Genomic DNA, 12404 nt, shown 5'->3' on the forward strand with positions numbered 1-12404 from the left:
CGGCCTATTCGCTGTTGCTAAAATATGAAGCTTAAATCAGAACTGAGAGATTCATTTCTGCCTGTCTTAACTTCTCCACTGAGAACAGATTAGAAGAATATTACAGCAGAATTGGAAAAGAAAAGGGGTATCAAACTTGATTTCATTGAGAGCCGCATCAGGGTTGTGTTTGATCTCAGGGGGCCGGGGTGGGTGTGACCAGGGTGGGCGTGGCCAACTTGATTTTACTCATGTCAGGGGCACCTGTGGTGGCCTGAGCGCTCTGCCAGCGAAAATGGGCTCCTAATGTCCACTTTCAGCTGCAAATGCCTCCTGCAACCCTCTGCCAGTGGAAATGGAGCTCTGTTTTTGCTGCCAGCGGACTGCAGGCCAGTCCCTCGCTGTTTCCAAGGTGGCCCTATGTGCCAGGTCTAAGCACCCCATGGGCCAGATCCAGCCCACAGGCCTTGAGTTTGACACCCCTGAAATAGAAGGTTTATATTGCTCTCTTAGTAAAAAATTGGCACTCTAGAAGATGCACCATCTCACATTGGACTCTTGTGAAGCTAACAATTCTCCTTTATCCCATCTGTAGCTCAATTATCCTTCCCCATAGAGTTTCCTTTTCCATAGAGTTCTCTTCAGCCAGGCTACCAAGCATAACTGAAGCAGACTGAGGAACAGCAGTGTCCCTCAAAACATTTTCAATGGTAGCAGCCAGGACTGGAGGAGGCTATAGGGAAAATAATGCCTGCCACGGAATGTACATCTCTCAGATCATAATATAAAAACCAGTTGAGTGGGGAGTTGAAAAGGCAATGCTCCCCAGTGGTTCAATCCCATTTGCTTGGATGACTCTGCATTTAACACACATGCAAACAAGCAATCATCTTACTTAGCAATTTGGGTTCATGTTATTATGTAAAAGGACCTCCTGCTTGGCAAACAGTATGATATAGTAGTTTTGGAAGGTATATAAACTGCTCTAATAATAATGTACGGATGCTGCAACATGCAGCTGGCAGTGCAGCTTGGTTTTGTTGCTTTTGATGAAGAGCTGAAACCTGGTATTTCACTAAATTAGCTTTCCTCAATCTGGTACTCTCCAGCAGTGTTGGACTATAGCTCCCATCAATTGTCATGATGGCTTGGAATGATGGGTTCAACAGGCTGGGAGGGACTCAGTTTTAAATATTTAAATCCTTTAAAAACATTTCATTTCACTTTTGTTTTGACAGAGAGCAATAGAATCTTCTCCCTGATCCACAAAGGAATATTTTTTCCCAACTTTCATATTTATTTTGTGTATATTCTGTAAGGATTTACAGACATTAATATTCCACCTTTATTATTTTTATAAATAACTTAAGGTCACAAACAGATCTAACATTCCTTTCTCCTACTATTTTCCCTATAACAATTACTCTGTTGAGGTGGGTTGGTCTGAGAGAGAGTGGCTGACCCAAAGTCACCCAGCCAGCTTTCATGCAGGACTAGAACTCACAATCTCCTGGTTTCTATCTTGGTATTTTAATCACTGGACCAAATATATGTCTCATATATGTCTCTCGTAACTCACTATATGATTATTCTAGTCAATGGAAATCGCAGTGAACCCATCTAATGGAAACGATGTTTATACGTCTACATTTAAAGTCAATATTTATTTCTTAGAGGGGACTCCCTTTCTCTACCAGACTTTAAAGGTAGGTGTGTGTGTGTGTGTGTGTGTGTGTGTGTGTGTGTGTGTGTGGTCTTGCTTTTGCAGCCAAACAGGATATCCACCACATTGGCAGTGTTGCAAGTTTTTCAGAATAATAACACATTTTTAAGAATAAAAATTGAGAGGAAATTTTCCAAAACAATCAAGTGAAAACTGAGTGTGCTTAATGGCATCTGGAGGCTGGTTATGCAAGCAAACAGAGTCAAATCTCTTAGAATGCAACTCTTATTGGCTGAAATAGGAAACCGAGCACCTATAGAGCAAGCTTTTGTTGAAGATTTCAAAACAGGAAATAAGTCTACTGTATGGGTCAAAAAGTCAATGTGACATGTTTGATTAGATCCAGAAATTCAGAGAAATCCCCACAAACCCAGGAAACCCATATGAAGATTGGGAGCAAGTTGTTTCTCAATCTAACCTACCTTTTTAAGGTTACAGCTGTTTTGAGAATAATGAAGCAGGGAAGCCATAATCTCCTTGAGCTAAGACAAAATATAACTGAATATTAATAAATACTGTGTGATCTTTGGTTAAGGAATGTGCTTAATATTTTCTTCCCAATGGCCTTGTGGATAACAGTAGAGGCATTGATAGTTCTTTAAGTTTCTTGTAAAAAATATAAATTTATTATTATTACTATTGCCAACTATGTAAACTGAAGATTATATATCTTTAGATGGACTAAATTAGATGTAATTTGGAAGATCCCTGCACTGTGCATCTAGACTTTTGGTTTTTTTATATTAATTGTAGACAGAGCAACCAAAGATTAATTTTTCCATACCAAGCTGTTTTTCTGGTTAAAATAATTCCTCACCGCTTCATGATCTAATAGGGAAAATCTGCAGATAACTTTATGCTACCTGTCCCCTACCCTTAAAGAAATTGTAGCTTCTGAAAGAAAATTGCCAGAGTGGGAAGGATTAGGCTAAGTCCCCCAAAACCTATGCAACTATTGTTATTATTTTTTTAAAAAAGTGGAGATATCTTGTTCAGAGATTTATCAGAGATGTTATACCTAAGAGACAGACAATGTCATTTCTGAGAGAGGAGAGTAATTGACAGGGCTTACTTCCACCCAAAACATGAGGCTGCATATTCTAACAGAAGGAAGAATACACATTATGGCATTTTGAAAGTTTTTAGTTGGGGAAATGTGTGATATACAAACTATGCCCAAAGCAGAATTCTCTATTACCCCCTGGCATAGACACTTAATGCCAGTGGCCACACTGGAAGAAGATCAAAGTGAAATACTTTGCATTACTGAGTGGGAAAGGGACAGTTGTTTCCTGGGTGACTTATGGCAGTCCCACTGGAGCTGTTCATACTGAGGGTCTCATTTTTGAGAATCTTGTCTGAAAGCCTAACTTTTGTTGGCTATTTCAGAAAGAGCTAACATACAGTGGCGTACGAACACTTTCAATTAAAGGGGCTATCGAGCAGTTAACACATTGAGAAGACCAGTGTCCTGTTTCTGCGCCAAACTGTTTCTGAGACTTGATTCCTCAGGGACTCCTGGAGAGTGTGAGAGGCTATGATATGGATGCAAAGGGTCTTGTGTAGATAATCAAGAACAATATCACTGTCATGACAATCCAGTGAAACCTTATCCTAGTTGTGGTGGTTCATCAAACAAGTTATTTTTAATAAGGCAACAGAAAAATACCCAAAGTTGTAATTCAGTTCCCAGATCTTTTTATTAAGACTTCTTTATAGTTTGACAAGAAGAGCCATGTGTACAGCACAGAAGATAATAGTACTAAATGCTGTCTGGGAATGCAGTAACAGCACTGGGGGGAAAACAGTCTAATGGTTCTTCTTTTTCCTTAAATACATCCACAAGCTACTTTCACCTTGCAACATCTTGTGGCTTCAAATTCCCAAATAGTTCCATGGATATCATATACAGAAAGGGAATTTCCTACTGAAGAAGCCAGGAATACACACAGTAGAGTCTAAAACAAAATACTATCTGCAGACAATGCTAGGTTGGCACTTACATGTTGAAGCATCTGCAGGAGTCTGCTGGAAGGTATCTAAGATTAGCGGTGTCCATCTGTAATGAAGTCCAGGAACCATTCACATTTCTACAGTGAAATAGCAGCAGTGCTGGCCAACAAGTTGGTCCACACAATAAAACGCTGATTGTGAAACAGTTCAAATGCTTGTACTGGTTGACAGCCCATCTCGACATTGATAGTATGGAGTAACCCTGGATGTCTCAGATACATTTTTATATATTGAATACACAGCAAGCAGGATTACAGCAAACAGATGGGTCCTTCCAGCTTACATTCTCCTTGTATACATTTTTAACAGGAAAATTTCTCGAGCCAATCCCAGCTTCTAGTGACAGTCACTGAGGATTCAAGAGTCCTGAAAAAACAAGGATTTTCAGATTCTTTCACAGTAAAAGATTACAAGCAGGCAATAAAATAAAATCCAACCAATTCCCCTTTTAAGTTGGTCTTTGTCTCATGACCAAAGTTTGCCTTGGGGTTAGTTTTGATTGAATAGATCTGGCACTGACACACTATTAAATACCTTTTGCTTCCCATTGACTACTGGGACTTGAACAGGTTTAAAATAAACTTATTTATAGCTACATGAAGCGAGAAAAATGGGAGCTTTCTTCTGGAGGTTCCAAAGCTGCTTCAAAGGGAAGAGCAGTGATGATTCATTCAGCTTTCTAAAGGCTTCCGAAAATGCCCAGATGCACATAGGGTGGCTTAGCTGACCAAGAAGAATAAGACAAAAGCACAGTGGAAACTGAGAGCACCATATCTGACCAACTACAGACAGAGCATTTTCATTATTAGCTCTAGGTAGCTAATATCTAGAAACTTCTATCATACCACATTTCCATTTCCTACCAGTAGAACGGTCATCAGATCATCACAAGGTAGCATCGACTCACAAAAAGAAAGGTGACTCCCCCACCCACATTTTTGACTGTACGAACATTGTTCTGGAACAAATCTGTTTCTGGCTAACACGTTAAATCTTTAAATCTGCAGTGACCATATACTTTAGCATTAGTTTAATAAAAGTTTAGGACCTTGTAAATTAAATCAAAGGATATAGTAAGAATGCTATTCTTGAGGCTTAATAAAGAGGGGATAATTAATTCATGCAGTTTCAAAACATTTCCGTATCAATGAAGTACAGAACAGCAAACAGACTTATAACACAGCCTTCAGTAGTGTAGGTTATGTAGAATATGGCACCTAATGTTTACAGAAATACTAAATACAGCCCATCAGGATCAAATTCCTGGTAGTGGGCAGAGTTAGCCTGCATTACTGTATTCTAACCACTGCGCCACCACGGCTAATTAGTCCCTGAAAATATCCTTTCCTTTTGGAGAAACTGGAAACCAAGCTACTCAGATATTTCTCAACTTATAACCACAATTGGGGCAAGAATTTCCATTGCTAAGCAGGGTGGTTAAGTGAGTTGCACCTGATTTTATGACCTTTTTTGCCATGGCTGTTAAAACAAATAACTGCAGTTACTAAGTGAATCATGCGGTTATTAAGAGTATCTGGATTTCACCATTGATTTTGCTTGTCAGAAGCCGACTGGAAAGCCTGCAAATGATGATGTAGCACCTTCGGATGCTACATTGATTATAAATACATGCCAATTGCCAAGTGCCTGAATTCTGAACATGTGACTGTGAGGATGTGTGATTGTCATAAGTGTGAGGAGCTGTCACAAGTCAGTGCTGTTGCAACTTTCAGCAATCTCTGAACAAATGATTGTAACAAGAGGACTATCTGTACAGGATACATATTCATACTCACAGTTTGGAAAAGAAGAAATGTTATGGTATGGTATTCTTACATTACCAGTTAAAAAATGGGTGCAGACAAAGGGAATGGTATGTCTAAGTTTAAGAACATCCAGCTGATAATTAAATGTGTGGATTTTTAATTCATAGCTTTAAGTGGCAGGGCAGCCTCTTCTTTGAAATTAAAAGGAACCCATTAACAGATAATTAGGGGCGAAACAGGTTATCATCTGTACGCTGATGATACTCAGCTGTACTTTTCCACCCCGGACCACCCCAATGAAGCTGTCGAAGTGCTGTCCCGGTGCCTGGAGGCCGTACGGGTCTGGATGGGGAGAAACAGACTCAAGCTCAATCCCTCCAAGACGGAGTGGCTGTGGATGCCGGCACCCCGGTACAGTCAGCTGCAGCCGCAGCTGGCTGTGGGGGGCGAGTTATTGGCCCCAACGGAGAGGGTGCGCAACTTGGGTGTCCTCCTGGATGGGCGGCTGTCGTTTGATGATCATTTGGCGGCCGTCTCCAGGAGGGCCTTCCACCAAGTACGCTTGGTGCGCCAGTTGCGCCTCTTTCTTGACCGGGATGCCTTATGCACGGTCACTCATGCCCTTGTCACTTCCCGCTTGGACTATTGCAATGCTCTCTACATGGGGCTGCCCTTGAAGTGCATCCGGAGGCTGCAGCTAGTTCAGAATGCAGCTGCGCGGGTAATAGTGGGAGCGACTCGTTGCTCCCATGTAACACCAATCCTGCGCAGCTTGCACTGGCTTCCTGTGGTCTTTCGGGTGCGCTTCAAGATTTTGGTTACCACCTTTAAAGCGCTCCATGGCTTAGGACCCAGGTACTTACGGGACTGCCTGCTGTTACCTTTTGCCTCCCACCGACCCGTACGCTCACACAGAGAGGGCCTTCTCAGGGTGCCGTCCGCCAAGCAATGCCGGCTGGCGGCCCCCAGGGGAAGGGCCTTCTCTGTTGGAGCTCCTACGCTCTGGAATGAACTTCCCCCTGGTTTACGTCAAGTGCCTGATCTTCGGACCTTCCGCCGTGAGCTGAAAACGCACTTATTTATTCAAGCGGGACTGGATTGATATTTTATTGGGGTATTTATGTCTTATGATTTTAAATGGTTTTAAAATTTTGGCCATGTATAATATTTCTTTTTAATTTCTTTTTAATGTTTATACATTGTATTTTTACTAGGCTGAGTCCTTCGGGAGAAGGGCGGTATAAAAATTGAAATAAATAAATAAAATAAAATAAATAAATAAATTTCCCAGCAGTCTGAACTTTCAGTCCTTGACAATCAAAGCACTAACTTAGCAACTGAGATCTTAAAACTCCAAGTTAGTAGAGCAGCTTGTAATAGATGGATGGAGGGGGGGAAGTATAAAACAGGAATAGTCAACCAGTTCAAAATACATAGAAGGCCCTTGTCAAACTTTGAAACGTGCCCTGAGGTCGCAGCCATCCTTTCGTTTCTCAGCTTGCCACAGACTATTAGCGGGGAGGTTTGGAATGCCAGCCCAGACAACAAGAAGAAACCCCTGGGAACCAAGGTCATCTCAACAGATGTTTGGCAAGGGCCCGAAGGAGTTGCCATAGTGACGCTAGAACACCTAACTGGACAATATGACCTGGTCGAGGGAGGGCAGGAAAAAAATCATTCTTTAATTGGCAAAAACTGCAGGAACTCGTTAAGAGTTGATTTTGCTTCACGTGTGCCAAAATGATGTACTCAGTAAAGTTATGCTTAAACAGATCTGATCGTCTCGATTTGCTGGCTTGGTTGGGTTGGTCAGTTGGAACCTTGACAGCCCTATCTTGCATAAAAACAATATAAATGTTATTTAGTCATAGCAGTACAGTGTACTTTTTACACACAACAGAGTACACAGATGCTTCATACATAGCTACACACAGATAGGCAAAGCAAGTGCTATAAAAGTGAACCAGCCCTCAGTTCCTTTCATCATGTCGCTGTTTTACTGAAGGAAGGTATCTAGGAACAATTAAATTCAAGTAATCTACAATGAGAATAAGAACCAAAAGTAACTTAATTATATTTGCTTTGATTTTAAAGTCTCACATAGAATTGCTGCAAAGGGTGAGCTTTGCAAAACTCAGGTGGCTGATACATGGGGTCACTGCACTCAGTAAGCTGTTTTTATATTGAGTCAGATATTGGCCTACACAGTTCATTATCTGCACAGACCACCGGCAGCAATCTAGAATGCCAGGCTGGAGTCTTTCCAATCTTAGTTGAATCTGTTGAGATTTTTAACATGCATCAACCAGGTGCCTCTCTGCTATTGCTTTATTAGAGAGACAGAGGGAGAAGTGGAGATTGCAAGAATAAGGAACTTGCAACCTGAATTTCTGCATGTCCCTTCGAAAATAAGTTCTGCAGGATATTTCCCAATAAGTATACAGGAAACTGTATTTTTCAGAATCTACTCCCCAAACTGAACTAATTTTTATTTTAGTCCTGAATCTTTTTTAAAAAAAACAATACCTAGTAACCCTTATACAAAATTAATACATTCCATTCAGACCAAGGCATTTGCACACATATAACTTTGTAGCTTAATCTTTTGGGTATATTTGGTTATTTGCTGAAAGGGGTAAAACTGGATGAACATTTGAGAGACAACTCAGATTGATGGTTCTGTGTTTCCATAAATGCTGCAGGAATTAAAGACTTGCTTTTTCTAAGACTGTACTTGATCCAAATATCTATTTATTACAATAAGCAAACACTAACTGATGTCCTGCTTTTAAGCACAAAAGGAATCTTACTGACAAGGCAGAAAAACCATTAACACAGATGATTTCTGGGCAGCTCAATTACTGCTATGACATTTAAGCAAATTGGCTAGCTAACACCCTCGTAATTTCCATTTTCTCCACTCTCCTTGTGCCCCTCTGAGAAAACAAAGGTATTTAAGAATTAAATATTCATATGCAAACTATTTCACATGTCCATTGTGTCTTTGGACAAAGTAACTTTATATATAGAGTTGGGTATATAAAGACCCAACGGTATATATAAAAGCTGTGTTTTGTGTTTTAAAAGGATCAGATTAATTGTCCAGGAGCCTGGTCTGTCCGTGTCAGTCTTGTCAAAGGAGGCTCCATGACTAGAATCAATGTATTTCTAATTGATAAATATGATGGAGGCACAGCAGCCAAGCTATTTTAGCTTTATTGTGGTTGAATAATTTGCTGGAAACATAATGTTGCCCAAGATCAGAAATGCAAATGTCTACTGGCATTTCCTCTGTGGATCCACCAGGATGACCCATCAGGTTGAAAATGTTACATCTTTTTTTGGATATTGTAGAATTTATGGAGGGCTAAGGAACACTCAGTTTTGAATCATAGTTGTCAACATGCCAGGCAAAACATGCTGGGGCCTTTCAAATCAACAGATGTTCTGCACCTCTTCACTCAACCAGCACGTCAATTCATATCTGCCTTGCTTTCCTACTAGAGATCTACATAAAACAGTGTATGTATATGGGTACAATTGATTTATACAGTGTCTTTGCACCATTCCAAAAATCAACTCTGTGCCTGTACAATCCCACACAGTCATCTGTGTCGCTGGCTCAGCTACAGCTAAAATTTCCATTTGTAATGTTTTCATTCTATAGGTAGCCTAATTGCTGAGAAGCCTTGCCTCAACACATCTCAAAGCAGCCACCATTCTACAGCTCCTCCCTTGTGCAGCGTCTATATTCTGTTTTTGGTACTTTTCTGTAAGTATTCCAGACAATTGCTCCTCCCAACCCCACTCCAGCTACCCTAGTAAATTTGCAAGAATGATTAGAAATAATGGAGAAAGCCCTGGTTGCAGAAATGCTAACATGCTATAGTTTTATCGTGGTAACTTGCAGGAGGCTTTTCAGAGCAATCGAGGAATGGCATGTGTACAGCTAAGAATGTCTTCTTAAGGTCAACTATTCAGTGTTTATTTGTAAACGATCAAATGTACAGAACACAGACTGAAAATACAGCTGGATGCAGGCACCATCAATTTAACTCATTTCTCTTTTGTGTGGAGGGGAGATGAAAGCATGTTTGTTGATCCAGGACTGATGATAACTCAGGGAATGGGACGCTGTTCATATTTTTGTACCGCCCTTTTGATTTCCTAGAGATGAACTCTGAATGACTCAAGGTATCCTTGTGTCTTCAGAATGTGAAGAGAACAGAAATTAAGATGATCATGAGTTGTCTTTGAATTGTTTTGGGAAAACTGGAGAACAAAAATAGTGGTAGTCTGTAAATATTCATTCATATAGTTTTGTTCTCCTTCCTATTTAAGAAGGAAATACCATAATAAACTGAGATCTGAGTTTAAGAGCTTCAGGATTCAACAACCACTAGCTTTCCAACAGTTAGTTTCTTATAACAATTCAAAGAACACTTCTAACAGTTAGCAGAATCCATTTGATTAATATCTAACAGAGCTCTCTTCACTTATCAGGGCTGGTCTTATCATTATTGAAAAGCTTCTGCTAAGCTTTCTGGTGTCTTACTCCCTAATCCTAGTTTTTGTTCTCAAAGCAGCAGGGATATTAGTCATGCTTTGTACACAAAGTTGCATAATGCCAAGTCTAAAAATTGCATAGTGGGGCTAGATGTCACTTCTAATAAACACTGGCTCAAAACAATATTGTCCTTGCTGATTAAAAATACTTGGTGAACTGAAGTTTCTTAATGTCAGAAGGGTAAAGATTTATCCCGGCTTTAAGCAGAGATCAGATTCACACCCAACTTCTGCCTGGTGCCAGATTCCAAAAAAGTAACAACTTCTATCTACCTATGTTTACCTATGTGGAGCCTAATTATTCCCCTACACACCATCCTGCGCCCCTCTTCAACCCACAATCCAAGTTGCTTTTTAAAAGATTGGCAAATCATTTAGCACAACAAAATCATTCTTGTGTTGTTTTTTACTGCCTCCTTACAAGCTTCCTGCATAAGTATGAGGAAATTGTCTGTAAAACATATACATGGAATGGTGAAATCTCACTGGGGTAATTTGATTAAACTTCCTGTCTTAGAAAAGGCCACAGCTGTCTAATCAGGAATGAGTAAGATGACTGCGGCTGAATTCAATCCAGGTCTTAAGAGCATGTGCATACCCTTTATTTTATTGTTGAATGCTATAAAAATAGGTAATTGCTACTTACCAATTGGAAGATAAGAAACTTGCTTTCAAATAGTACAAGAAACAATTTTGCACAACTCACTGGATACCAATCAAGGAATAGCGAAAGCCCAAATCTATATAGCTGCTGGCCATTACACCATCACTACTCAGGTGTACTAGCCCTCCAATCATTCATAAATCTCTTTTTGCCTTACCTCCTGCCTACCTGAACCAGCCTACAAAAGCAAAGCTTCCAATGGAAGAGAATATCTGTAGCCCAGAGTTGAACAATGGAGTCTCTGGTGCTTTCTAAGTTTTATTGTTGTTTACAGATGTTTTATTATCCAACTAGATAACATCAGTGTTAGCATCTGTGGGTTTGCTTCCTGATTATATGCCGTAGTCGTGCCAGAATTGGTAGGGTGTGTGGTTTTTTTCCTTTATAGTTTCTGATAAGAACTGCCAAAGGAAAAAAAAAATACACCTGGTAGGTCAAACTACTGTATATAAAATGAGAGCAAACCTCACACTCACTAGGCCTGATGATGTTACCTAGCCAGGTAATGAAATGTCTGCAACCAAACAAACACACTGAGAGACCATCAAAAATTCCAAAGCAAAAATCAGCTGAGCATTGAGTGCACTAGAGCTCAAGACCAAAGGGCAGTGTCTGTCATAGAAGAGGGAGATATTGCTGCAAAACAATCACCCTGTAAGGGAGATGGACAGCATAAAAAATTAATCGACTGATCAATCAATCATAGGTTTGCTTTAATGTAAGACTAGTGGACAATTGTTTTTGCTGTTCTCTCTAACCTCTGACAATTAAAAATGCAGATTCCTGAAGGAACTTGTTATGAATCAATGGGATCTAAAGATGTATAAAATAAAGTATGACAAATCTACGATACCCCTGGCTAAAATGTTGTAAAATTAAAAACAGCAACTTTCAAATCAGAATCCAACTTTGTGCAAAACTATTTTTTCAAACTAGGGAAAGACAAAAATGTATCTTTGCATATGAATGAGAAAGATAGAAAATTTTGCTCCTGCCTCCCTCAATTGCTCTCTGATATCCTACAAAGTGAAAAACATTACAATATTTCATTTGCAGGCACAAGTCTCAGATATTATACAAGTTAGCTACTTGATTTCTAGATGGCACCTACTGTACTTTCTCTGTTCCATAGAACCCTACTATCCTGATCAGACATAAAGGTCTAAAGGGCACCGCTGGTTTGGGTATTATTTGAGAGAGGCAGCACAAAGGAAAAGTGTGAGCAAACAGGGTTCCTAAAATAACATTTCTTCAATCAGAAATAGCAGGAAGGGTTCTAAGGAATTCCTGTAATGGCTCTATACATTATCAACAAGGAAACAATTCAAGCAATCACTTTGATCATATGCACTGTATACAGGTAGTCCTCAACTTACAACCATTTGTTTAGTGACCATTCAAAGATACAAAGGCATTGAAAAAAAGGGACTTATGACTGGGGTTTTTTGCACTTACAACCATTGCAGTACAGGTAGTCCTTGACTTACGACCACAACTGAGCCCCAAATTTCTGTTGCTGAGTGAGGCATTTGTTAAGTGAGTTTTTTTCAGTTTTATGACCTTTCTTGCTTCAGTTCTTAAGTGAGTCACTGCAGTTGACAAGTTAGTAACCTGGTTGTTGAGTGAATCTGGCTTCCCCATTGACTTTGCTTGTCAGAAAGTTGCAAAAAAGGGGATCACATAACCTTGAGAC

At 39.9% G+C, this 12404-nt stretch overlaps 1 protein-coding gene across 1 annotated transcript in view; it reads right to left on the reverse strand.

Annotated features, from left to right (window-relative positions):
- Positions 1 to 206: 206 nt before the first annotated feature.
- KCNC4 (potassium voltage-gated channel subfamily C member 4) overlaps positions 207 to 12404 on the reverse strand; it is a 42731-nt gene continuing 30533 nt past the window's right edge. The window contains exon 4 of the mRNA XM_058176985.1: positions 207 to 4081. Within this exon, the coding sequence (XP_058032968.1) occupies positions 4062 to 4081 (20 nt within the window). The 3' untranslated portion in view covers positions 207 to 4061. The remainder of the gene's footprint in view (positions 4082 to 12404) is intronic.

The sequence above is a fragment of the Ahaetulla prasina genome, chromosome 3 (genome assembly GCF_028640845.1).
Source record: "Ahaetulla prasina isolate Xishuangbanna chromosome 3, ASM2864084v1, whole genome shotgun sequence".
In the NCBI taxonomy this organism is placed as follows: Eukaryota; Metazoa; Chordata; class Lepidosauria; order Squamata; family Colubridae; genus Ahaetulla; species Ahaetulla prasina.